General features: G+C 45.2%; 2 protein-coding genes across 2 annotated transcripts in view; both read left to right on the plus strand.

Moving 5' to 3' along the window:
- The first annotated feature begins 7,339 nt into the window (after window positions 1-7,339).
- On the plus strand, window positions 7,340-9,348 carry LOC147631705 (uncharacterized). The gene is made up of 4 exons (XM_086807872.1): window positions 7,340-8,178; window positions 8,265-8,435; window positions 8,568-8,657; window positions 8,742-9,348. Exons 1-4 carry the CDS (start codon window positions 7,373-7,375, stop codon window positions 8,986-8,988), a joined length of 1,314 nt encoding a protein of 437 aa, XP_086663998.1. The 5' UTR covers window positions 7,340-7,372; the 3' UTR covers window positions 8,989-9,348.
- A 2,876-nt stretch (window positions 9,349-12,224) lies between these two features.
- The window catches only part of LOC147631706 (myosin-1-like), an 89,612-nt gene continuing 74,217 nt past the window's right edge, over window positions 12,225-27,619 (plus strand). Inside the window, exon 1 of the mRNA XM_086808218.1 lies at window positions 12,225-13,581. Within this exon, the coding sequence (XP_086664344.1) occupies window positions 12,616-13,581 (966 nt within the window). The 5' untranslated portion in view covers window positions 12,225-12,615. The remainder of the gene's footprint in view (window positions 13,582-27,619) is intronic.

Below are 27,619 nucleotides of genomic sequence, written 5' to 3' on the forward strand. Positions count from 1 at the left end.
TTTGGTTGGATGGTAGTATTTACCCACCAGATCCAACCTCCTCTCAATCTCCATCATTCTTTGGGTTGACAAGTTTCTTCAAGTTTGTGTGTGAGGGTGAAAATGGATTGCTTGGGTATTGCAAAAGACTGTTTGGCCAATGTCAAAGTATCTTTGAAAGACATTTGAGTGATAGAGATGCCAGGATAAAAATGCTTGAAGGTGCGAATTTTTACTTGGCATCGATCACAACAGCTTTGCAAGCTTCAAACGAGGACAAGGCAAAAGTTTGTGCTGGGTTACAAAAAGAGTTTGATCATTTGCAGCAGACTATTTGTAAGATGCAGGACACTATAAAGGAGAAGAATGAAATTTTGGCAGTTCGAGAAATCAACAATTTCACATTGGAGAGTGAGAATGCACACCTTCGAAAACAACTTGAAAAGTTCAACAGAAAATTGCAATATTTGAAAGACACGCCATTAGGTGCTCGATTACGCAAGAGAAAGATCAAACCATTGGAAGAACTCAATGTTGGAGGTGGCCAATGGAAGCGTCGTGTAAAAGCTTGCAGGTATTGGGATCTATAATTTCTTTGAGCTTAAATTTCTTTGAGCACTCACTTTCATTTTCATCTTTAGTTCCTTTCTTGGAGATGGGGGATTGGGTGTGGGGGTGGTATAGTTAGATGAATGGTGGACTGAAATAGCTATCGTTGTTGCTTCAAGATGGTAACAGATGTTGTGGGTCCAAAAGAGCAAGGTTCTGATATATTTGGCAAAGTTCTGACAAGAGACATCATGGAGTCAGCAATACAGCATCCTAAGTTTGCAAGACTTCGATCAGACATAGCAAAGCAATCCTTGCAAGAGGTGAGTGAAGCATTCACGCCTGCAGATGCACAAGGTATATGTGACATGGCTGGTATAAGCACAAAGTCTTACAGGATGTTGTTTAATAAAGTAAAAGAGGGTTTCAATTGCAAGCTTGGAAAAAAGACAGTAATTCCCATTCCAAAACCATTTCACGTAAACAAAGCTCGAAATATTCTCAACTTGGGAATGGTCGAACTTGTTGGAGAGCCTTGTCACGTGTCTAGCACATTGACAGTGACTAAAAAGAGCGGGGAACAGAAAATTATAGAGCTTACAGAGTTCAACAATTTCATCATGGATGTTCGTAAATTACAAATGGCTATGGTGAAATTTTATGACATCAGTGTACATGAGTGCAATGGAAGGCTGAAATTTGTTTTGAAACTTGATGAGAGTGAGGTGATCAAAGGACAGAAGCTGGAAAGGGTTAGCATTACTTTAATGAATAGAGCTTTGGATGCAAGTATCAGTAATGCTGATGAGAAGCACTTTAGTGTACAATCCGAAAATGAGATTTGGTGGCTGGCTGCATTTGAGGTGACGTGCTATCCATTTTTAAATAAAGAATATTATGTTGCTATCCTCTTGTTATGATGTTGTAGACAATCTAATAGTTGTTGTTAACAGGTTCCAACAGAGACCCATGAAATTCTGAAGTGGTACTTCAACCAGACTGAGCTTCCTTCCACTATCCAGCAGCAGTCGAATGGCGAAAAGCTTTATGTAGAAGGATATGGTGAATATGAGGTTGAATGGCACCTGGCTGCAGATCTTAAAACCTTGAAATGCATGTTTGGTATTTCCCAAGGAGCAATGGCCAAGTATCCTTGCCTGTATTGTATGACCGAACGAGGTGTCTCCAAAGGAGGAAAAGAGAGAGAATGGAAATGCCCAAATGCAATCAGTAATAGGCGTGAACCCCCAAATCGTGATGCTCCAGGAGTGGATCCTACTTGGGATCCAATTCTTCCTATCCCTTTGATCAGAGTTCATATTTGTGTTTTGCATGCGCTGGTTAGAATAATTGAGAAACTAGTCTACATGTACATCGAATTTTCATGGAATATGAAACCAGCAGTAGAGAGTGAAAGAACTATTAAAAAAATAGAGCAAGTGCTTTCAGATGCAGGTTTACATTGTGGTCAAGTGAAGATTGAGAAGGACTTGAGAAGATCAGGGAAGACCGGAAATGTTCCTAGCAAACCATGTTTTGGAGGTGCAAAAGCCAGAAAGTTCTTATCTAATCATACCCAGAGAGGTCATCTGGGTACAGATTTTGAGGTGTGGAGGAAGCTTCATGCAGCTGTACCTGACCGAGGCTCTTCAGGACAAGCAAGGGTGGCAAAGGCCAAAGCGTGGTTGGCGCTTGATCGCCTAGCACCTTTGTTGCAAAAAGCAAGGTTTGAAGATGGGGATGTTGAGAAATTTGAGGCAGTTGTGACAGAGTTCTACACTAGCTATGAAAAGGCATGGGGTGCGACAAACTTGACACAATACATGGTTATTACTTGAAAACCTACAGCTTTGAGTATTTTTTGTTGTTCAAAAAATATTGTACGATACTAAATGTCTTGTTGTTGTTGAGCATTTGTAGCACATTTTGCATGCACATGGAACCTTCTTTGCGGAAGAGTTTGGAAGCCTTGGGATTTGGTCTACCCAAGGCATGGAAAGATCTCATTGGCAAGCACGTTGTGCCTATCAAAGGGCCACTCAACATGGAGGAGGAATAAAGAAAAGTAATCCCATGAAGCAACTATGTCAGTGGTGGTATAGGCGGATTCAAGTGAGGGCTCGTGTGAAGATCAAACATGCTGAATCAGCTGTGTCATGTGCAATAAGAAAGGTTCAGGCTGAACGGAGACGTTCAATATATGTCTCCTCACAGGGAAAGCAGAATCATGCTGAATGGCTAAGACAACGACAAAGACAGGGCAGAGTGTGGAAGAAAATTGATCATTGAAATATATATTGTAAAACAATGATGTAACTGAGAAAGATTTTAAAAGAACAAGAGCTTTCATCTATGTCCCATATAAATGTTTCCAATATATATACATTTCATAGTTTGCAATGGTAAACAAGAAGAGTATTGAGAAATATGACGAAACTTCTGAGAAACTGGAACAATCTAAATTTGTTAATCTTGAACAGAGACTTCCCCCAGCCGAGCCTTTTTTGTTGACGTTTCTGCATCATCTTCTTCATCCTCTATTAATGGCACAAGAGGGACCATTGGTCTTGCTGTTCTAAGAAGATGCTTCTTCCCGCAATCACTCAACAGATTGGGATCTGTGATTCCACATGCCAACCCGTAAGCAGCATATGTTAAATAATATTTACATCTTAACGAATATACTCCAGGTCCCTCTCCAAAAATTCGAACAGCTGCTTGCCGCTCCAGAAGTATTGCCTTGTTTGCATTCAGCCTTACGTGGTAGCCACCTAAATACCTGGATAAAGTCTTTATCGCCATCAGAGGAAAACTGGCGTTGTCCTTCGAGTAGCTAGCGTGGAATATCACAATTTGAGGGAATTTTAGGCGGTGTATATATGTTCCTAGTGTCGAATCGTGGCCCAATCCCGCCATACGCTTGCCTGAAGCACGTTTGAGGAATGTGTCTTCATATATTTCCAACTGAAAAAATAAAGGAGCATTAGCCAGAAACAACATCACCAAACATTTCAGGACAAAGTTGATAAAGCCAAATCCAGAACAAAAAAAAACTAACCTCTTGGTTCTCATCTGCTTCAAGCAAGGCGTCTTGCCATAAATTAGTGCTCGAACTAGGAACGTTTTCCGCTGACTTGTTTGGCACATCCCTACACCCTCCCATGTTGGTGATATTCAATCTGTCCCTTGCTTCTTGTAGCTCTTCCTCTGTGGCATCTTTTCCTTCATATCTAAGGGCATCAGCATAGATCATATTTAGTGTTGCTGCAGCAGAAAGGAACTCAGTGTCTTTTACATGGCTATCCACTAGTAGGTACTTGTCTATCCCATCATCATCTACAAAATTGTCATCGACCTCCAGATTCTGGGCTATGAAAGCTATGCACTGATCTTCCCTTAAGTTAAATACACGTTGTATGTCTGTCAGCAATATATACTCTGAATCTCCTACTTGGTAGGAGGGGAGTAATGGAGTTGGAATGGGGGAGGAGTCATCTGATTCAATCACAAGCTGACCTACATCACTGTTTTGTTCTCTAACTGCCTGAATATCAACCACCGAACTAAGCTTCCTCTCTTCTTCAACATTGAACTCCTCAATGACATGAGGAGTGTCCTCCTCTTCAGCAGCATCCTCAGCGGTGGGACTTGCCTGACGAGAAATCGTGTCTTCACTTTCAATTTTTGCAAGCGGCTCTGTACCTTCTTCATCTGTTAATTGCACGTTCATGTGCAAGAAGCATAAGAAGGCGTAGGAGTATTCCATCAAGCGGCACTTTCTTTTGTGAAAAGGGCAAAGCAAGGCTCTCTTCTTGTCACATGGCACCTTGTGCCAATCCCTGTTTAACCTCTGCTTCTTATCCGGCGAAACCTTGAGATTAAAATGAATGTGACTTTTCCCATCAATCATCATTGGTTCTTCATTTGTGAGCTCGTCAAACTCTTGCTTTGCCTCTTCGAAGTATCCATGATGGCTAGACAATGTTTCCTCCAGAGAAAAATCGCTATTGAACATCAACGAAATTGCAGGGTGCAAATCATGATGTCGACATTTGTACAGGAAGTCATATAATAGAGTTGCAGGAGTTTCTTTGATCTCTTCGTCCACATCAAATTCGACTTGAACTTGCGACATGGCTGAATTCAAGTCTGTAGAAAAGACATGGAAAATATTAGTGCAGGCAATGAATCAAGAGACAGTCGATCTTAAACAACAAATCTCTGTGGTGTAAATGGATTCAACATAACGCGAGAGGAGATGCCAGAGGAATGCAGGTATTCCTCCTCGCATTGTAGTGAATCTATTTTCCCTAACGCAAATAAAATTACAGCTAAGTCAAGGACCTCTTCTCGCATTATGGTGAATCGATTCACCATAATGCGAGGAGGAGTATTGTGCTTCCTATGGGACCTTCGCTCGCGTTGTGGTGAATTGATTCACCGCAATATGACGACTTTATCATCCTTTGGCAACGCCTCTAACGTTATGGTGAATTAAAAATAAAGATAGTTCTCCAGTACCCATACTGAGAGAGGAGGTGTCAAACGAATTAAAATACTCTTCTTCGCAGTCAATTCACCATAAGGCGAGGAGTCATAGGTTTTCAATTCACCTTAACGCGATGAAAAGACAAAGCAAGTAGTTCTCCTCGACTGAAACCAAAACAACGAAATAACAAAAGAAGAAAATGTAAATGGATTCAACATAACGCGAGAGGAGATGCCAGAGGAATTCAGGTATTCCTCCTCGCGTTGTAGTGAATCTATTTTCCCTAACGCAAATAAAATTGCAGCTAAGTCAAGGACCTCTTCTCGCGTTATGGTGAATCGATTCACCATAATGCGAGGAGGAGTATTGTGCTTCCTATGGGACCTTCGCTCGCTTTGTGGTGAATTAATTCACCGCAATATGACGACTTTATCATCCTTTGGCAACGCCTCTAACGTTATGTTGAATTAAAAATAAAGATAGTTCTCCAGTACCCATACTGAGAGAGGAGGTGTCGAACGAATTAAAATACTCTACTTCGCAGTCAATTCACCATAACGCGAGGAGTCATAGGTTTTCAATTCACCTTAACGCGATGAAAAGACAAAGCAAGAAGTTCTCCACGACTGAAACCAAAACAACGAAATAACAAAAGAAGAAAAAAGCACAAAGGAGATAAAAATACCAGGAAAACGAATTGTATACAATCGTCGCAGGAGATGGAGATGAAGGAGGTTGGAGGTTTGTCTTTGACGTTGGATACAGGAGGATGATTGATGAAGGAGGGTTGTAGGAGATAGTCAGTCGTTGATGGAGATAAAGGCCGTTGGTGGGATAAATGAGAGGCAATAAATGAGATGAGTATCCTAGAAAATCCGTCTTTAATGCTACGCAACACGTCAGCGCCGCGTTTTCACCCGCCATTCCATGACTGCCACGTGGCATCCCGCCGTGTACCTAGCAAAAGAGGCAATAAATGAGATGAGTATCCTACAAAATCCGCTTTTAATGCTACGCGACACGTCAGCGCCGCGTTTTCACCCGCCATTCCATGAATGCCACGTGGCATCCCGCCGTGTACCTAGCACGTGTACAAGGTATAAAGTTTAATCAAAGCCCTTTTTAATGCTATACGACACGTTAGCGCCGCCTAGTCGCCCTGGCAGCCCGCCAGCACGTGTGTTCGCTCTAAAGACTAATCAAAGCCGTTAATCACGCCACCTTTTCGTCCTCTTATCGATTTTGCCTTGTCCGTCCTCCTGCTTGCCTCCAGCTGACTTCCGACTACCGCCACAGTACTGAACCGACTTTCCAACACCTGCACGACAGTCTCCATCCATTCACAAGCAAGAAATGTAAGTTTTTGTATAATACTTGATTGTTTTGTAAGTTTCTTGTATATTGCTTGTTTGTTTTGTTTTTTCTTCGACTGTTTGCCCTGTGCCATTGTTTATTCTTCGACTGTTTGCCTTCTGCCGTGGTGACTCGATTCACCTTAAAGCACACGACGGGCCATTAGAATCTCAATAAGCTCCATGTCTTATGGTGGATCGAATCACCAAGGGAGAAGGCAAACGTAAGAGATTCGCGAAAATCGATTCACTATAACGCGAGGAGGATTGTTTTGCTTTGACTGGCCCTTAGACTCGTGTTATGGTGAATTCACCATAACGCATGACCAAAGGGCAAAGGATTCACGATAATCCACCTCTTATTGGTGTCAATTAAATCACCTCCTGCACGACAGTCTCCATCCATTCCCACTCATAGAATGTGATGAAAGTGTATTACTTGATTGTTTTGTGTTTCTTGTATAATACTTGATTGTTTCGTTTTTCCTTCGACTGTTTGCCCCTGCCGTTGTTTTCTCTTCGACTGTTTGCCCTCCGTCATGGTGATTCGATTCAGCGTAAAGCAGACGACGAGTCATTAGAATCTCAATACTGCTCTATGTGTTATGGTGAATCGACTCACCAAACTGCTAGACGGAAAGGTAAGAGATTCGGGAGAACCCTCCTCCCGTTGTAGTAGATCGATTCACTATAACGCGAGGAGGATTGTTTTGATTTGATTGGCTCTTAGTCTCGCGTTATAGTGAATCAAATCACTTTAACGCAAGATCGAAGCTCAAAGAATGCACGATAATCCGCCTCTTATTGTTGTCAATGAATTCACCATAATGCGAGAAAAATTATTGTGATTCTGTGGACCTTCATCTCTCGTTATGGTGAATGGATTCACCATAACGCGAGGAAGTGCATATTGCTTTCTTGGCCCCCCTCTCTCGCTTTATGGTGAATTGTTAATCGTGTACTACTGAATAGCAAAGTTTTCTGCTTTTTCTTGCGTTTTCAGATGGCTCGTGTAAGGCATACAGCTAGACCCATTGATAATGCAGCTCCCTCATCTACTGGGAAGAAGATGGGCGTTCTGAAAGCCTCAAGATCAAGAAAATCAAGCAGTCCTTCCCGATTGTCCAAAACGCAGCCTAGACTCAGGCGTTTCGCAGAGCATTCGGCAGCCCTGCGAGAAATCAAAAAGTTTATGAAGCACCCGACAGCTGCTATTCCCAGATTGCCTTTCCAGAGGCTTGCCAGGAGAATTTGTGAGCAGAATGGAATTTTGTTTAGGTGGAAGGCATCGGCCTTGTTTTGCTTGCAAGAGGCCACAGAAGATTGGATGATCGAATTTTTTTTGGATAGTTACGTTCTTGCTGCCCACGCACACAGGGTGACAGTAATGGACAAGGATTTTTTCAGCCTAATAGCCCTTCGTTTCAGATACGATAAGTCACTTAGACCAGTTACGTTTACTGATGAACGAATGTTACAAATTTTGGATGTCCGGCCTGTACAAAAAGTGAGAATTGAAGAGGTGACCGAGGGAGGTCCAGATCATGAGCATCAGACTCGGGCAAATTTAATGACAAGCGCTCAAAGGGAACATCAAGCTGCAATGCTTGCATTGCAAACAAAAAGGGAAAATGTTCGAGCACTCCACGCCATGAATCGGGAGGCGCTGCAATTTTTGTTGCCGGAGTTCTATGTACCCTTTAATATTAGAGGGCATAGATGTTATTTCCCGATTCATGCTGAAGAAATCAACATTTTGTTTGATCCCAAAACTGAAGTCAACGACAAAGTGCTCAGATGTGTTTTAAGGTATACTCTTTTCTCTGTCCTCCCACAATTTTTCATTCTTGGCTCTTAAAGTTGATGCCTCACTCTTGATATGTTTCCTTGTGAAGTTTTGTTATTTCGCTATTGCCCGAGGATGTACAGCAACGAGTGTTCCAGATTGATTCACTGGTCTCAACACTGTTGGTAGAAGAGTCAGTTCCGTACCTCGATGTGCTGAACTGGTTTCGGGAGGTCCAGCTGGACGATGCCCGAGTATTTTTTTTGGCATATCATGAAAAGTGAGTTTGTCTCTCTCTCTCTCTCTCTCTCTCTCTCTCTCTCTCTCTCTCTCATGATGTTTATAGGAATCACCGTACACGAGTTATGTAGTGCTTCCTTTGGATTGAAACTAATAGAATTCTATTGTGCAGTTCCCATTGGAGTCTTCTACTAGTCGACGTGCAAGAAAATGTCATTTACCTTGCAAATTCGACATCTGGTGCCCATGGAAATGTTTTGCTGTAAGTAAAAATCATTAAGATACATATTATTGTTTGAGTTAGAAGTCCGGATTGATCAGGATAATGATTGGTCTCTGTTTACAGTGGAGTCAGGAAACTAATGGCAGCTTACGAGAGCCTCAGCATGGACATCGACACCCTGGATCGATCGACCATCCGTAGGGTTAGTGTCCCCAAACAAGAAGATGGCTACAGCTGTGGGTGGAGGGTTGCACTTAATGCAATGTTGCTGCTACGAAGCATTTTTCAGCTCCCTTCAGAGGATGTAAGCATTTTCAGCTCCCATACGCATTTGTGCGCCTGTTTATCTTCTTATATATTGTCATGTTGATCTTATTTATGTCTTGATGAATTGTGATGGCAGTTTCCATCAATGTCTCGCTACGTGGACCTAGACGTCCAAACGTTTAGGGAGGAAACGATTGCGAAATTGATCGAGGTCGCTGAAGTTATGCCTCCAGACGGGCCAGTGGACTTCATCCCGCCCAATCCACGAGGGGGGATAGGCCCCCCTGACCCTCTTACATGGGCTCCATACTTGGGAGAAGAGCCCTGGCTCCATCCTGAAGCCGATACCTATGGGTTCCAGCCATAAATAGTTTTTTCCTTCTTCCAACAAATGTACGTTCGTAAATATGCAGCTATACATGTATTGGAGGGAGAACATCAAATGTAAATACACTTATCATTTGAAAATCAGAGGATCAAATTTGCTACTGTGTTCCTTCACTGCTTGCTTTCTTACTTTAAGCCTTTTTTTGTGTACATAAAAATTCAATTGGGGAATTCTTGCCTTCATTACATTGTTTTAAACAATAAAGCATTACAAAAGCAATGTTCTGAATAGATAAGTTTATTGCATATGGAAAATACATTGTCACCGTATACATGGTCACATCATATATCTTCTAGTGCCTCCAATTCATGTGGGGCTGCAACATCTTTACAAATGATCTGATGCTCTCTTCTTTTACTTAGCTTCCGACCATCGAGCTTGAAGCAAAATTGATCTGGAGGATTCTGAATAGCTACTTCTAATTCCTTCCTAACATATTCGAGAGTCCAATTCTCTTCCACTTCCAATGTCAAAGATGGGTGACCCTGTCGAATCATAACTATATCTATCAAGCAAGAGTGGCTGCCATCTCTTGTATCTTGGTCCATGCTTTCCCAGTTGTTGTTGATCCATCGCCACCTTCTATAAGTAAATGACATGCACAGATGTTGCCTGGCAATATAGTATCTGATTCCAAAATATCATTAGGATAATTTTCCGAGTATAATCAAATAAGCGTTGTAACTGTTTCACAAAAATACATTTTAATGTTTTAACACTCACCGAAATGCAATGTCGGAGGTGTTCAATCGACATTCGATCAAATCATCTCCCTTTGATGATTTCACTCTCCAACCTTTGTCAAACAAATGATCAAGCCAGACTTCATCTACATCTTTGCAAACAAAAGTTGTTCTAGTTTTTCTCAATTGTTTACAATCAGAAAATAAATGAACAAAGCATGCAATTGGAACAAACAAACTTAAGTGCACATTTCTTGCACCAATGCTAGGCTTCATAGCACATTTAATATCATTAAACATTTTGGTCCTGTATGACTCTATCACTTCTGTGTCAAGCAATGGCCACTCCGGACTATCAAGTGCGGGCAACGGAATACTTTCCAACTTTCCATGTCGACTCGATTGAGTGGGCAAGGTATAAAATGAGTCATAGAAATATGTTCTACTTCTTGCGAGATCACTTGGTGCACGACCTTCATATTGAAGTTCCCCCACCTCACCATGTACGACATTCAAGAACCCCGTCAAGCATTGTGCAGGCTCCCACTCCTGAAGGTTGGATGGGTACAAATCTGTGTAAGGCAGAAAAATGTATATCAATCACCTTATTTGCTACGTTGAAATACAAAACACAAGCACTTACAATGTGGTCTGTGTCTTGGAAGTCCTTCCAATGGTCCCACGTTGATCTCTTTTTGCATGAATACATGCTGGATCAACACTTCTTTGACAGTTTTCCCTCCTGGTGCCATCTTAAAGTCAAGGATCCTTCCTTTCCAATGTTTGGCCAAGTCTTCAGATGCCTTTCCCTTCACTCGGTAGTGGCCTTGTTTTCCTGGCTGCATAGTGACCCAAGAGTACTTCCTGTATACTTGGGGAATCCATTCTTCGTTCTCGTCTTTTATGTTATACAACACAACAGATGAGATACTGCTCCTTGCTCGTTTCAGTCCACTTTCGGGTGCCATGATAGAATAACAGACGTATGAGAAAGAAGAAGTAGCAGAAAGTGGATGACTGGGCTAACCGCTTTTGTGGATCAAGGAGGGAGGATGAAATGAGGGACGGTGTGTTCTTTTTGGGCGCCAAAGATGTTTCAAGATTCAAAAGTGGAACCAAGTTGAGGGAATAACCGGGAGAATGTGTATCTATCTATTCCAAGCATTCAAGCTTCATTAGTTCTAGGGGTGGTGGAAAGAATTTTTTAGTGCTCCACGTCTAACACAGGAATGTGGAAAACATTCTTTTATTGTGTTAGTTTCTGACAAAAAAACGGTTTTAAATATTTTACGACAAGGTGATGGTTTTTTTTAATATTTCATGAAGATAAGAGTTTCTCCACGTTTTGGGTGGGTTTGTACAGAGGTCCCACCACCGGTGAATCTCGTTCGTAGATTACATGTCACTCAATCTATGTGTCTATTATTATATTATTGTTGAAACAGCCCTCTTTTGAGTCCAGAATTTTCCTAATGGGGTAATTGTCTACAAGGCCTTGGTGGGGCATGTGTTTAGCACATAAGTGGCACACGTAATTGCCTCAAACCAAAAAACATGAGGCAAATCTTGGCCTTCAACCGTGCAAATATGCCCTCTCCATGAGAGATCTGTTCTTCCTCTCAGCCACACCATTTTGCTGAGGTGTGTAAGGCATTGTGCATTGATGTTTTATGCCTCTTCCATAGATCTCTTTCTCTCTTTCGTTGAAGCATAGAGTTCAAGTTCTCTCTCTCTCTCTCTCTCTCTCTCTCTCTCTCTCTCTCTCGTTAAAGCAAAGAGCTCAAGTTCTCTCTCTGTTCACATAGAGAAGAGATCTCCCTCCCCTTCTCTTTGTACGTGATTAGTTTCCCCTATCTCTATGTGTTTCTTATTTTCCTTTTTCTCTCTACACGAGGAGGGGTTGGGGCTACGCTGTGGTGTTTAGAGGGGGATGTGCCGATAATGATTGCGTAGAGAGGAGGAACTTTGTAAGGTTTAGAGGCTGCCCCATAACCCTCCACCTTTGGAGGTGTTGGTGGTCCTCAACCTGTAGTAATAGCAGGTCTGCTGCTGAAAGCACCCTCTACACCAGCTAGAGGGAGGGTCTCTGAGAGGGTAAAAGCTGAAAGGCTATGAGTTTTTCTACCGGATGCACCCCCTAAGGGGGTGTGGCCGTACATTAAATCATTGTGTAAGATAACCTAGATAGTTTTAGTATTATAATGTAAGACAACTTTAGTATTTGAATATTAATGATACAAACGAGCGCGCCACAGCCACCTCCTGAAAGTGGCAGTTGACTGGTGATTCAGCCGGCGAGTCAGGTGAACGGACCGGACCGGACGGAGTCAGGCGTCGCTCTGCAATCTTCTGCAAAATAGCTCAAGTTGCATTAGCATCCTCATGTCAGACGTTCTCTCAACGAAGGAAAAGACTCACGCGGTGGCTTATGCCGAGTTCTTGCACGAAGATCACGCGAAGTTTTCTAGGGTTTCCGTGAATACTATGGTTCCTGGTCCCTCTCCTTCTTCCCCTCCTCCTTCAGTACCATGGCGCAGCACAACCACCCTGTTGGAGATGCTCGAATCCGTGAAGAAGAAGAAAACTTATCCTAGCCTCACCATCGTTGTTTAACTCTTCGACCACTACCTTTGGTTCAACTTGTGTTGTGTCAGAGACCATGCGAATCCACCACCAACATTCTGGAATTCATGCCCAGGCCATGCCCAATGACCAAAGTAACGCTGAACCTGTATGTGTGGAGGTCCAAGACTCCATGCCACCTGACCAAAACAATGCTCATGATGAAAGTTTACATGTTGATGTCCTCGAGTTCATGCCTCCTGACCAAGAGACTTTTGAAACAGTTGATTCGGCCATACAAGCTCACGAAATGAATGCTTCGCAGCTAGTGGTAGGTTTGACACAGCATGACAAACCTACAGAAGGGATTGAGGAGTACAGGACACCATTTGATGAAAAGCTTGTAATGACTCGCGAGGAGCCTGATTCATTCGATGGCGAGATATCATTGGAGAGGCCCAAATCGTTGTGCAACATGGATTTGGAGTATGTTGGAGTAGAAGGAATCGATAACATGGAAACAATCGAGAGAAGGCCACAAGGAACTTTTCACCATGACTACCTCAAACTAAACACATTGGATCCATACCAAGTGAGCATAAGTGATACGAAAAATGTTGTAAGGAGCAATAACAGGGAAGAAGACGCAACATACACGGATGATGTTGAACTTATTCCAAGTTTGGAGGCGGGGAAACGCAAGGATAAGAAAGTTAGAGAGTTTATGTTGATCGCAGATGGCATAGAAGATGAAGGATCTCACCATGTTGGTTCGGATAGTAAGGATGAGCAGGCTGAACCACAGGTACTGGTAATGATGAAGGATCAAATACTGACAAACAGTACTGGTCAAGGTGGTTTCCAAGTAACTAAAAGATTAATGGATTCTTTCGATGATACTCCCAGAAGCAACGATGATCATGTATTGACAAATAAAATTTCATCCGAAAATGCTAATGCTCAAGGCAGTTTTTCAAAACCAGTGAAACCTAAGGTTACTGATTTTGATGAGACAAGCTCAAAAAAGTGGAGAGAGGACACCTTATCATCAGGTTTGAAAAAGGTGATATACTTGAGTTGCTTGTTAAGTTCTCTAGGATTGTGTTTGATTATGAAATACAAAATGCTCTCTCCTATTATTGCATCACAAGTCTGAATGTGGGAAAAAAATTGCCTCTTCTTGTAGTAGAAGTCCACCTGCCTTTTTTTGTGTCGAGGCTTATAATCTTTTGACCACAACCTGAGGTAGCATGTATCTCATGACTCACATAGCTTTCAGCTTACAAAAGAATAGAATAGAGAGTAGAACATAATTAAGAAGTGGGATTCTGGTCAGCTCTCATTGACTGCAACTGGACCATCATTTTGCTTGGCTGGTCATTATGGGCAGCTTACCTGTACCCACTGTGTGGCCTGCAGTGTCTAAAGATTAGAACAGTATTATCTGCATAAAGTAGAATGACAATGAAGATTTGGACCAGTGGAGAACGAGGCCCTCCTGACTTGTCAATAAAATCTGACACCGTATCACTATTATACAGGCCAAATGAGTCAGCTATTAAGGACACCCCTGCTTCACCCAAGTAGCGCTTCTGACCTTGTCTATCATCCTCCAGGGGTCCTTTTACCAGCCATGTGAGTTGCTCATATAAGGCCATGGCTGCGCACCTAATCTCCAATGGGATCTTTAGCTTGAAGCTGGTGGAAAAGCTTCTTGCAAGGAACAAGGTTTAAGGTCTTTCAGAAGTCTAGAAAACAACAATAGACCTTCTCAGTTTGAGAGTGTCTCTCCTCAACAACAGCTCTCAAGGCAAAGATACGATCCAATGTGGCGTAGCTACTCCTGATTCCTGCCTGACCTCTAGCTCTGTGGTTTGGCTCGCTACAAGGGTGCTCACCATAAACGTAAGTGTGCTAATGAATAGATCTTAGCCATTGTGTGACCAACCATGATTGTCCTGCAGTTGCAGTCTCTCTTTTCTTGTGAATAGGAACGATGTTGTTGGCAGTCCAATTGCGAGGAAACTTACATACTGCTTCATTTAATAATTTATGTGGCACCAGAGCAATGGTCTTCAGCCCATGAGAGCAAAGAACATCGTCTATAGCTCCTCATGATCCTTGTGATCTATCATTACAAAGTCTCTCAATTGTATCTCGCATGGCATATGAGACCAAGAAGGTACAATGCCCTCTGCAAACAGAAGTCGTATAGGGCATCCATGTGCTTCTGTAGTCCCTCTTGTGAGTCTGCAATATGCACTATATCATCAGCATATAAGAGAATAGACACAAGTATGCCTACCCCTCCACCTCCCGCTCTATCAATAAAGTTCGAAATCTCGTCAATGTATAGCCTGAAGAGGGTGGGGGATAGTGGGCAGCCCTGTTTCACCCCAATTGTCCTAGATATCTCCTCCGAGGGTCCATATAAAGCAATAATGCCCCAAATCATGTCTGATGGAACCCCAAGGATTTGTAGGCGCTATAGTAGGTGATCACATGGCACCATATCAAAGGCTTTGTGGAAATCCACAAAGCAACAGTAGAGGCATCGCCATCAGCCTTGGCATAGTCAATGAGGCTCTTGAGTGTGAAGATGTGATCCAGGGTGGAGAAGGTCTGCCTGAACCTTGCGTGACCTCATGCTCTATGCCCCTCTCTCTCTGCCAATGAGATGAACTCTGTCTCCAGCACGGATCCATATAGCTTGATGGCCGATCATGACGGTCCTATAGTTATTGGGCTCCATAGTTGTAACATGCAGCGGAAGTATTCGTATTGGAGGATCCTGTCACACAAATGCTCACACCGTCTTCTGTATCCTGAGTTTCACGAGTTTAGCAATCCACTTTAATGACTTCAAACTTTAAAGAGATGTCGAGAGAGAAATGAAATGAAATGATATATTAACGTCTCTAAGAGGCCATAATGGCCTATGACACCAAAATTGAGAGTACATCTGAAGTTGGTGTCTCATCAAAGAGAACAACTAAATGAGACTAAAAAGTACAATAAACTGATTGTCCTACAGTTATAAGAACAGAACTGTAAGACTCCGAGATGATACTGAGTAGAAAATACTGGAAAATGTATATCAGGTAGATCCATGTGTGCTGATCAGTTGAAGTGTTGCCCTCTCCTTAGATCAAGTATCTCCGCCATGGGGTTGTCTAGAATGGAGAGGTCGTAGAAGCGAGGTAGGCGCCTCCGACGCCGAGCAATAATGGCTTTGATCTGGCGATGGTGAGGATGTCGTGGTCGGGATCCTGGTGGGCGTGGCCGACGAGCACGACATAAGATAACTGCTCTATCACTCCCTGGGAGCATGGTCGGTGCCCTGATGGCCCAATGGAGGAGGTATCAGGAGGTGTGTGGGCTAGGTTGCTTGTGCTGGTGCCGAAGAAATCTGTCAGGGTCCTCTGTCTAGGTACATCATGGCTCGGCCTCCTGTCTGCCTAGAGGGTCTCTCTGTGTCTCTTGAGCTCAAGTAGAAACAATCCCAGGAATCTCTGATCCTCAAACTCCATGACCGTGCGTAACAGTCCAAAACCCTCTCGGAAGAGGCAGTGATATCTCCCTCGGATCTCATAATAGATTGTACATCGGCAAATGTAGTGTTCCTCTGTCTCTACCTCCTAGTAGCATAGCTGACAAATGCGGTCATCCAAGATCTGATGCACATATCGCCCTGTCTCAATCCGCAGCTGGTGTGATGAGGTCCGGATCTATCCAATGGCACACAATGTATCCCATGTGATAGGTGTACATCCATGTACGCCGGGCGGGTGATAAAATCATCTAGTGTGAGGTGTAGAAAATGGCTCTTGTAATGAGCCATTTTCGTGCCTAAGGGCTCAAGGGGGCTAGTCCATGTCCTCTCTGTGTCCACTCTGATGATATCCATCCTGATCACGCGGTTTTGCTCTGAGCGGGTGAGATCCAAAAATGGACAATCTAGACTCTACTGAAAGAGTGGTAGTGCCTCTATCCGCAAACCATGTAGGTCAAACCATGATCTCATCTGAGCGTACTAGCAATGAGTATCTCCATCCTTTGCCAATTGTATGGATGAGGTCAATGCCAATCGGGAGTAGCTCTACTGAGGGAGCTCCCATAGCCGCTGTAAAAAGGTAACTGCCTGGAATAGGGCCTCGGTTACTATTGGTGGGGCACCCAACTTAGCCCGAACAATCTCATGTGGTACTGCTGATTTGCTCTGAATCATGCGGGCAATCATCATAATCAGTGTCTCTCCATTTGCCTCCATCCCTCATCTGTCCCTCTCTGAGATCTGTGATGTATACCAGATTGGGTCCCAAATTACCCACTAAAGGGCCCCCTATCACGTTACCGGAATAGTATTTGCTTTATTTCTTTAGAGAGAATAACTGTAGACTGTAGATAAGCCAAACGCAAGATCTCGGAGGATCGGAAGCCTGGTTGACCTGAACACAGCTGTAGAAACACCACAATGAACTGATCTCGAGCCTATGCACTCTTCCCAAGGGTATGAGGAAGGGCTGCACACCTGAGGCTGAGAAGGGACTGTAGTGGACTGTTCTAAGCTATGAATGAATGCTGAAAATGCTTATGAATGCTGTGTTACCTTCACTAGATGGCTGGGGCAGATGTGGATGATGAATGGAATGCTGATAACTGAGGTAGAACTGAAACGCAGGACTGAAGGGGGTACTGTGCACAGGCCGGTTACTGTATATGCAGAAAACGCAGGAGATCTTGCTGGAAACTGGACTGGGACTGCATGCACTGCTGCGTTGATATACTGTAGGCTGCTGTAGGCTTAATGCTGATGCCCAGGGATGCTGAAGAGGCAAAACGCAGGCCTGATGTGAAGGGGGGGAACTGCTGGCTGCAGGCGGGTATGCTCCTAGGGCTGAGGAAGAAGGCGCCTGGATTCTGAATGCTCTACTAAGCACAAGGCTTGCCTATTTATAGTAGTTGAGAGTTGGTCAAAGTTGGCTGACTGGACACAAAGTTATTAAACTTTATGTCATAAAAATGGCATTAAATGCTAATAAAATACTATAAAATATTGGAAAAATACCAGATAAATCCTAGTTAATTTCCTAAGGCTTCTGTGATGTTCTAAGTGATGCACAGGCATATGAATGCATGTTATGCAAAATGCAGAGTGCTTTCTGATGCAAACCCTAAGGCTTCTCTACTGACTCTACATGCATGAATGATTCTCTCCAGGTGGGTTAAGGGACTTGACTGACTGACTGACCCGCTAAGGCTGAGGAATGACCTACGTAGCTCGTGTCTGACTTATCTTGGACTGAGGATATACAATGGGGTCACGGCATACGACAAATATCATCCTACTGGGTTCTAATAATGTACAGATGTTGCACTGTTGATGATGAGCCATCTTGTCACCATGCATTGAGTGCAGAGTGCATGTGACAATAGTGTCCCCAGCTTTGTGTATGGGTGAGATGATGTGTGATGACCGAGTGTGGGGAAAACCTTCTGCCACTGCCCTATTAAACATGTAGGCCGAGAGGGGTGCAAGGGTGTCGGCTGCATGTGATAGGTGCTCTGATCTAATCCCCTCATGATCCTGGGGGTGGTCGTTTTGGAGTTTCCACATGGCTTTTTCCACGATGGTTGATATGAAGAAAGTGGATGTAGTGGGGCAAGGTTCAGGTGGGTGTGGGAGTGGAGGGTGATTGGGAATATGGTAAAGTGAGTGTGCATAAGTGCCAGATATGAGGATGTGTGATGGGTGTGGGTGGGCGTCGTTCCCTCAACCTATGCCAGGCCTCCATAGAGTTGCCGCTCAAGAAGAGTTGGTATATCTACCAGTATTGCTTTGCCACATATGCTTGGTGAGTGAGAGAGCGGTTAATCCTTTGAGCATCACGCTCGAGGATTTGACCAGTCGCTATCTCTCACTTGAGACAAGCACGTGTGGTGCGGCACTCATTGTCATACCAATCATTTTGGGGCATGGCAAGGATTTGACAGTTGCTACCTCTCGCTTGAGACGAGTACATGTGGTGCGGGCAGCGGCACTTGTCGTCATACTGACCATTCTGGGGCATGGCACCTGTCCGAGGCTTAGCATTGGAGCGGGGGGTGTATAGAAAGCTGGCTATGGCTGCAGAATGTATGTTGGTGGTGAGTTGGGAGGTGAGGGTGGCAAGGGGAACTGATGGGTCCATATCTGCCAAACCACGATCAATTTTGTTGGCATATATCCCGGTCTTGGAGACCTAGCAATAGCTCGAGATGTGGGACTTGCTTTAGCGACACAGAGAGGCACTCCCGCACATAGTTGGACATCGAGGCCACATACACGGTCCATGAGGAGGATGACACATTATGAGTTCGGACACATAAGGCTCTTTTGCTGTCCATTATATTGTACTTCAAGGCCTACGTAAAATGTTGGCGCTATATTTTTTTTGTAAACCTTAGTCCCTAGCTTGGTGGGCTTAGGTAGGTGGTATCTCCTAGAATCAAGTCACCATCCCCTAATGTAGAGAGTAGCATCCATACAGGTGTGTATCCATATGTTGGGACATATTGTCTAGGTGCCATTAATACCTTAGGGTATTACATTTGTTAAAGGGTCAAAGGTGTAAACCTTATCTAAGTTGTGACTCGAAGAGCTGGAGCTCTACCCCCCCTGCACTAGCCTGTAGTCTCCTGTATGTGCACCTGTGCGCCCTCGAGCCTTGCCATGTGAAGAAACAGCACTTTTTCCAGCCCTAAAAAGGGACTTTCTGGATATTTTATATTTTATTTTTGGGGTTTTTTGTCTTGGCTGCTGGCCTACACCTTTATGGTGACCGACCAGCACCCCCCCTTTACTATAAATAGCATTGCCTATAGCTCATCATTCATGTACCACTTCATCGCCATATTAGGTACCATCTGGCCACCTACAGCAGGGGCTCACATCAGCGTTTTCCTCTGCTGGTCCAGGCCGCCTACAGCAGGGGCTCACATCAGCCTTACATCAGGGTATTTTTGGCGCGTACATCAGGCTTGCTTCTGCACCATATCTGCGTTTTACTTCTGCATATGTCAGCGCCTACATCAGAGCATACATCAGCTTACATCTGCGTTTTGGTTCAGCAGACATCAGCGCTTTGCTTCAGCAGTCATCTGCGTTTCTGCGTTTTGCTGCAGCATACATCAGCCCACATCTGCGCTTACATCAGGCTTACGTCAGGGCTTATATCAATGTTTATCTCAGCCTTACATCAGCTCTAACATCAGGGCTCACATCACGACTATGAATGTTCCAAGATACAATCCTCATAAGGACTCAGAGTAGGAACGACCAGATCTCGTGGTGGTCGACGAAGGACCCCCTTTAGAGGCGGAAGTACGTCTTGCATAGGTAAGGGAGGGAAAATTTGACGATGTAAACCTTACCTCTCTCTCCCACTCCGGGGAAAAGCCAGGGCTAGTCCTCATAAGAACTGGAGAAGTACCATGACAATACGAATGTGCAACATCATCCTCAAGGGTACAATCATCCTGTAACTGTAATGCAGCATCCTCCTGTGAAGGATCCAGATCATGTCCCTACAATGCTGTCAGAATACACAGTGGAGATGATGACCAAATGTGGGAACACGAGCAAACGTAGTGCAGAAAAACAGCACAAGAGAGGGAGAGAGATAGAGGCATGTAACTGTGCTCTATATACACAAAGAAGATTCCGAAATACAATACAACAATGGCAAGGGGCTGTGGGGCCATTTTATATGGCCCCAATAATGCAGTCCGCCTGTAGAAGGGCAGCCGACAGGCCATGAACCTCCACGACCAGCCAAGACAGCGAGTCGGCCAGCTGTCAACAGTCGGCAAGTGCATGTGTGAGGTCGTGGACCTGAAGCATCAGTCGGCCAGCTCATGGGCCCTCCTGCACATTGGGCATCCACCCAAGCCAAGAAAAATAGGGAAAAATATGGGGAGTGAGGGAAAATGAGAACAACACCTACAAGGGCGGGCACACCCACAACAAAGGCCCTGGTGTCTACATAAAAGACAGGAGATGACTTCTAACACCCCCTCTCAGCTCCTGGCTGTGAAACCAACCACAGGGAGCTGGGGTGCCGCCTGAGCAAATCCTGAGATAGCAACTTCGTGAAGAGGTCCACCATCGAACAGAACTCTAGCAAGATGTCATCAGCAACGATCTATTCACGAACAAAGTGCCTCTGGATGACCGTGGGTTCCTCCAGTGGAAGCCCAATCCTGCCATGCAACCTCTACAACCTCACCACCTCGCAAGCAGCACCACATGCAGCCCGGTACTCTGCCTCTGTCGACGACAAGGCAAAAGATGACTACCTCTTACTGCTCGGTAAAATTGCTCCTGGGCCTGAAGTAGATCTCCTCGTGTCGGGATCTCCTCCCCAATTTGAGTCACTCCAACCGTGGAGTCGGACTCCATCCATCAATCCCCCTCCTATGTAAAAGAGTCCATGATCCTTGGCATGCTGCAGAAACCACAAGATACGCAATCTTGCCTCCCAAAGAGTCATCTGCAACCATGAGCTCAAAAGCCTCACCAGGAAGCTTATGTCCAATCTGGTGTCCATCAACCAAATCAATGAACCATTCTGTTGCCGAGTCAAAGAGGCATCACACTGCTTATAAGGATCAACACCTGTTACGGTGGAAAGCCAAATCCTGGAAACTTGCTGAAGACCATGCAAGGCCTTCTGAAACCTATCAACCACCCCCTCTGAGTCCGGAACCACTAAGCCTGGAGAATCCACCTCCTTCTACAAGTAATCAACTGCCACTTGCTTGGCTTTCCAAAAGGTCCCCGTGGAAAGAACATCCTCATCTACAGGAGTGTCTTTGTCTCGAATGCTACGAGACATCAGAGCATAGGTCACCTGTAAAGTTTCCTTTGACTGACTAACACAAGAACCACCAACATCAGTACTGGAAAGTTCCTACCAACTGCTGCCATCAACAAGCTATCCACCATCTGGTCCCGGAAAGCCTGCACCTACAGCGTATCCATACTTAAGTGGCCATTACCAGACTGCCACTCATCACAAACCTGAGGACTTGGGAGAGAGAGTGTTGAAAGCTTGTAAACTCCATTCTCCACTCCGCCTTCCCAAACTACCTGGCCTGTTGCTTTGTCCCCCGGAGAGCAACAAAATGCTCTTCAAACTCCACCCGAACGCTAGTCTTGCAAACCTGATGCATTGACAACAGAAGAAAACCAAGGGATGGAACATACAACACCTGGGAGGAATGCTTCCCCCCTCTGCCATCGAGAACTATCTCCAACCTGCCCTCACTGTGAACTGGGATAGTGGATGTATCCCCAGTAAGAATGTGACCAGAATACCTGCAGAGATCCTGTAAATCTGAACGGGAATGTCACGTGCATGCCGCACTTGGATGCCACGTAAACATTTCTGTACAGAAGGTGCAGGACCTGGGATGGTGAACTGGTCCCATGTGAGCCCAGTCCGGGACGAGTCAGCCAGGGATCCATCTCAGATGTCCGAGGTCAGGTGTGCATTGTCCTGCACAGGAGTCTAAGGTCAGGTGTGCACTGTCCTACACATGAAACAGTGCCAGTCCGCGCTGTGAGTCTCCCTCTAGAATGATGTCAGTGGTTCTGTGTATCTGGTATGGTACTGGATGCTAGATCACTGAGTAGATTATGTTTAGGACAAGGGGCGAGCCCATAGGGCTACCCCGGAGCTTAGTATGGGCATGGGAATGGTGTGAAACCATCCCCATGAGGGCCAGGAAGGCCCAGGCTGGACCCACCAGCCATGGAAGGGCTGTGGGACAGCCCTAGGACAAAGATAAGGCTATTTTCAGGAGCATACAGCCTTTAGATGGCTGTAGGGGATGTATGGGGCAGCCCATATAGGCTGCCCAGCCTTGGGATTGTGGACAAAAGTGGTGTCCAGCCAATCAGAAGCAGGCGCATCACTCTCAGCCGGTTAGGAAAAAAAGGTAATATTTTTTGAGATTTAATTCAGCATTTATTGCTGAATTTCCACCAGTCGTGGGACATAGCCTGTTTTTCAGCTGGCCGACTGCTCCTGAGGAGGAGTATAAATAGTGGAGGCCATAATCCCATCATTCATCTCAGTTTTCACCAAGTGCTCAAGCCAATCAAGGGCCAGTCAAGCCAAGGAGATTGCCAAGCAAAGGGGTGGACTTCTGAAGGTCAAGGGCAGGGATTTCCCAGCCAAGAAAAGGTCAAGTTTTCTGTATTTGTTTTCAGATTTACATCATTCTAATAAAGCAAATACACCATCCGTGGTGGGGGCCCTACAGAGGGTAATTGGGACCCAATACTGTGTCCTCTCCATCTCCCCCTTCTCTCTCTATTTTCTGCACATCTCCTTTCAGTTTGTGTGTTAATTCCGTCGCGAAAAGAGTGCTGATTTATGAGTTTTGAAGTACCGATCCTTCTCCAAAGCTTCCGCATATTACAGGGAAGGAGTCATGTGCCTGGAAGCACCACTGTCTAGAATCCACTCCTGAGTATCCGTTGCGGAGAGTCCTCCAACCTCCTCCCTGCCTGAAGAAAATGAAACATCAGTGTCCATCACCTCCAAGTGCACAAAAGCCGGAGTCTTCATGATTGCTGCTGAGGAATCTTCACCCTTCTTGGTCTTCCGCTTGGGACACTGCCTTCAATAGTGGCCTTTCTCGCCACAATCATTATAGGTCCTCTCTGCCTTTAGTTTCTCGCGGTCAGCGTCGGACTTCTTCTCAGAAGACTTCTCCGATGAAGCCTTCCCTTTGCCCATGTTACGGCCTTTTGACCGTTGGCCAGTTAAGGCCTCCGAACCTCCGCCCTGTGGAGGGTTCGTGAATTGTTCCTCCTAGTCCAAGACCATGGGCACAAGCTCCTCCCACGTGATGGTGCTGAGCCTACCACTGGTAATCAAAGACGAGTAAAATGCTGAGTACTGAGAGGGCAAATGCGACAGCAACGTTATGGCCATGTCCTCTGACGATATCTCCTTCCCAGCTTGGAGAATTTCCTGCTGAAGAGCCTGCAGCTTGTTAATATGCTCCCGCATCGTCGACGACTTTGTAGGGCTCATAACCCGCATCTGTACTTCCAAGGAAATCCTCTTCATGGGCGATACCCTGTTGTAAAGAGAAGCCAAATGATGCCATATACCTCTGGCCAGCGTCATATGCTTAATATGATTGATTACTTGCGGTGTGCAGTTGAGGAAGATAAATGAACGGACCCTGGCGTTGACACGATCCCACAAATGTGCCAGTGCCTCCTGGTCCTTACGAATCGACGGTAACTCCCCTTCCTCTACTTCCGGCCGTGGAACCCCAACAACGATGAAATCAGCAAGGTCGTAAGACTCCAGAACAGATTCCATCATAACCTTCCATATGCCATAGTTGTTCCCGTCCAATTGACGGTCCACCGGGAACATGGGGAGTGTAGGGATCTTCACATGCCTCTCAGCCATCTCTAACAAATCTGCGATTGCGGGGATGTAATCTAAAAAAAGGGTGGGTGGGTGGGAACAAAGAAGAACTTACACCTGCAAGTGGTTGTCCACCAAATCAGCCCGCCGTCCTCTTGCTTCTCTTCTTCCCGAACAGTCCCTAATAGTCCACCAATCAGCAATGAAAGAGTTTCCCTCTTGCTCACACAACTCCCAAGATCTATCACGAGCCTAGGGCTCTGATACCATGTTAGAATGCGCAGCGGAAGACTAATGCACGTAGGAGACGCATCACCATCGAGCTCCACGAACACCCCCAACGGGCACTGTAGCATCCCTCCACCAGGCTTCCATCTCCCAGTGAGCTGCCTCCCAGAACACCGGCCGGAGGAGATGACTATGACAAGGTGCCACTCTAGCCTATATATGGCTCTTCAACTTCCCATGCTTCCACTTATGGGATAATCCAAGGCACCTTCTAGCCATAGATCACACGCTCGAAATCGCCAACCTTCCAACACCCTCCCTCGATTCAAGGCTCCGCAAGCCACTGAGGCGTGAGGGGGTCGCCCAGGACCACACACGCCTGGGCTTTGATACCATGTCAAAATACGCAGCGGAGATGATGACCAAATTTGGGAACACGAGCAAACACAGTGCAGAAAAACAGCACAAGAGAGGGAGAGAGATAGAGGCGTGTAACTCTGCTCTATATACACAAAGAAGATCCCGAAATACAATACAACAATGGCAAGGGGCTGTGGGGCCATTTTATATGGCCCCAATGATGCAGTCGGCCTGTAGAAGGGCAGCCGACAGGCCTTGAACCTCCACGACCAGCCAAGACAGCCAAGCGGCCAGCTGTCAAGAGTCGGCCAGTGCATGTGTGAGGTCGTGGACCTGAAGCATCAGTCGGCCAGCTCATGGGCACTCCTGCCAACACTGGGCATCCACCCAAGCCAAGAAAAATAGGGAAAAATATGGGAAAAATACAGGGAGTGAGGAAAAATGAGAACAACACCTATAGGGGCGGGCACACCCACAACAAAGGCCCTAGTGTCTACATAAAAGACAGGAGATGACTTCTAACGAGGGGCAGGTACGGGGGTCCGAGGGTGCCTGCCATCCCTAACCACAACCCAACGCTGTGTGGTCTGCTGTGGCAAAGGAGCAACTGGAGTCTCGGCAACTGCAGAAGGCCTCTGATGGGCAGGACCACGCCATATTTTTATTGCTACAAGCACCTGTAAATCGAATCATTGCCCAGTGGTTTTATGTATTAGAGATCTGAATTGCCATGGATCAGCACCCCATGTATGCATCCCTGATCATTTGTTTTCAGATGCAGAGCTATCGCGTCGTATGCTTGATATTTGGAGATCTCATGATTTCTCACAGGCCTCTCAAAGCCCGGCCTCTGCTCTCTGTGATATTAGTGACTTTTATCACACATGTGCCTGTCTAAGAGGTAAGAGGCCTTGGATTTAGAAAGGACTATTAGACGTAGATTGGCTGCCTTACAGAAAGAGCACGAGAAACATCCTCATGCTCAATGGGGTTGCAGATTCTTTATGTATTGTTAGGGCAGAACTTCATCACTCTCTTGAGCAGCGTGCGGAGTACCGTTTCCATGCCCAGGAATCCTTTTGGACACAGATAGGTGGTAGATGTAAAACAAACATTTCTTTGCTACTGACGGCCCATCTCATGCCAGAGATAGTGTCAGCAGGCAGTTGCAGGATTCACATGGCACTCTTCACTCAGATCCTCTTATGGTTAGACAGATTGCCACTGATTTCTATCGCCGGCTTCTTAGTGCTGAGCCGCACTCTGATTTGAGACACAGGGCACAGAGGAAGGTTTGGAATGCATTGCCACATTTGATCACTGAGGAGATGTGTGCCACTCTGGATGCCCCTTTTTCTATGTAGGAGTTCAGTCATGCTCTTCATGCCTTACCTCATGGTAAGTGTCCAGGGAAGGATGGCCTCTCCCTTGTTTTTTTCATTACTTTTTGGGATGAGATTGGGGCTGAGATCACATCGGCTCTGTAGGAGATGTGGGACACAGGTTCTATGCCTTCTTCTCTCACTGAGGGGCTTATTTATCTTATTCCTAAGAGTGGAGATAAGACATTGATTGGCCAGTGGAGACCTATCACCTTACTTGGGATTGCATATAAGATTCTTGCTAAGGCAGTGAGCATCAGATTGCAGCCAATTTTGCAGGATGTCATTCATGATACTCATAATGGATTCTTACACGGCAGGAGCATCTTTGATAACATTTTCTTGTTTTGGGAGGCCGTCGAATGGGCTAAAGCGAGTAATTAGCCCTTAGTCATTCTGCTCTTGGATTTTGAGAAGGCCTAAGATAGAGTGGAATGGGACTTCCTTGAGGGTACTCTTAGCCATATGGGTTTCTCTCAGAGATGGATCAAGGGAGTTTCATGCATGTATCGTGATGCCCACAGTAGAGTGCTCGCTTGCGGTGATAGATGAGAGTGGTTTCAGATGTACGGCAGGATTGCCCTTTAGCCCCATTATTATATATCATAGTTGTAGAGGCCATGAGCATCTTTCTCCGCTCCATTGCTGGTATTTCTGGATTGAGGTTGCCTCTTCGTAGTCAAGAGGAATTGGTTGACTTTGAGTTAGGAGGCTTCACATAAATGCTTATGTTCCTTCCGGGTAGCACTAGAGGAGTTTTGTTTGGCAGTAGGGCACTCATTAATTGGCACAAATTTGTTGGTTTTTGGGTTAGTCAAGAGGAATTGGTTGACTTTGAGTTAGGAGGCTTCACATATATGCTTATGTTCCTTCCGGGTAGCACTAGAGGAGTTTTGTTTGGCAGTAGGGCACTCATTAATTGGCACAAATTTGTTGGTTTTTGGGTTAGTGATTCACTGAGAGTTCCTTGGGGTGTAGAGCTTGGTTTTACTTGGATCAGCAGAGGATGCACTGCTAGATATTTGGGATGCCAAGTTGGGATTGATATTTCTCCTGCACAGCAGTTTGCTCCGGTACTTATGAGTATCCGGAAGAAGCTCCTCCATTGGAGCTCCAGGAGATTAGATTTAGCTCCAGAGATTTGGTGGCTAATCAAGTATTGCTTGCCTCAGCTTGGTTTATTGCCTCTTGTTGGTGCTTCTCTTGTGCGTGCATTGGCTAATTGCGGAGATTGATCCGCAATTTTCTCTGGTCGGGTTTGGATGGCACCTCAGACACTCGTGCCAGGGTAGCTTGGCTCACAGTTATTCAACCCAAACGAGAGGGGGGCTTGAATATTATCGATCCGGATCTTCAGTGCAGGGCATTGCTCCGCAAACTTGTGGTCAGAGAATTTGTACCAGGCACTGAGCCTTGGAAGGATTTTTTCTTGTCTCATATTTTCGGATGTACACCCAGGGTCGGGAGAGACTGGATGCCTAGCACACGATTTTTGTTCACAGAGGCTGATATCAGGGCACCATCTTCCCCTCTTATTGCAGCCATTGTCAGAGCATGGAGAAGCATGAGATCTTCTTTGCGACAAAGGCTTCCTATGTCTTTGGATGAGGCTGACCGACAACCTATTATGTGGAACGAGCTCATCAGGGATGAGGCTAGTCGGCCACTTGATGCATCTCGTTATATGCAGTGGTCA

Source organism: Cibotium barometz, chromosome 14 (assembly GCF_041138505.1).
Source record: "Cibotium barometz isolate CiBa-2024 chromosome 14, ASM4113850v1, whole genome shotgun sequence".
Classification (NCBI taxonomy): Eukaryota; Viridiplantae; Streptophyta; class Polypodiopsida; order Cyatheales; family Cibotiaceae; genus Cibotium; species Cibotium barometz.

Coding starts and splice junctions, on each gene's coding strand:
- LOC147631705 (XM_086807872.1), top strand. CDS start 7,373: ATGGCTCGTGTAAGGCATACAGCTAGACCCATTGATAATGCAGCTCCC. Junction 8,436..8,567: donor TTTTTGGCATATCATGAAAA/GTGAGTTTGTCT, acceptor TCTATTGTGCAG/TTCCCATTGGAGTCTTCTAC. Junction 8,658..8,741: donor GCCCATGGAAATGTTTTGCT/GTAAGTAAAAAT, acceptor CTCTGTTTACAG/TGGAGTCAGGAAACTAATGG.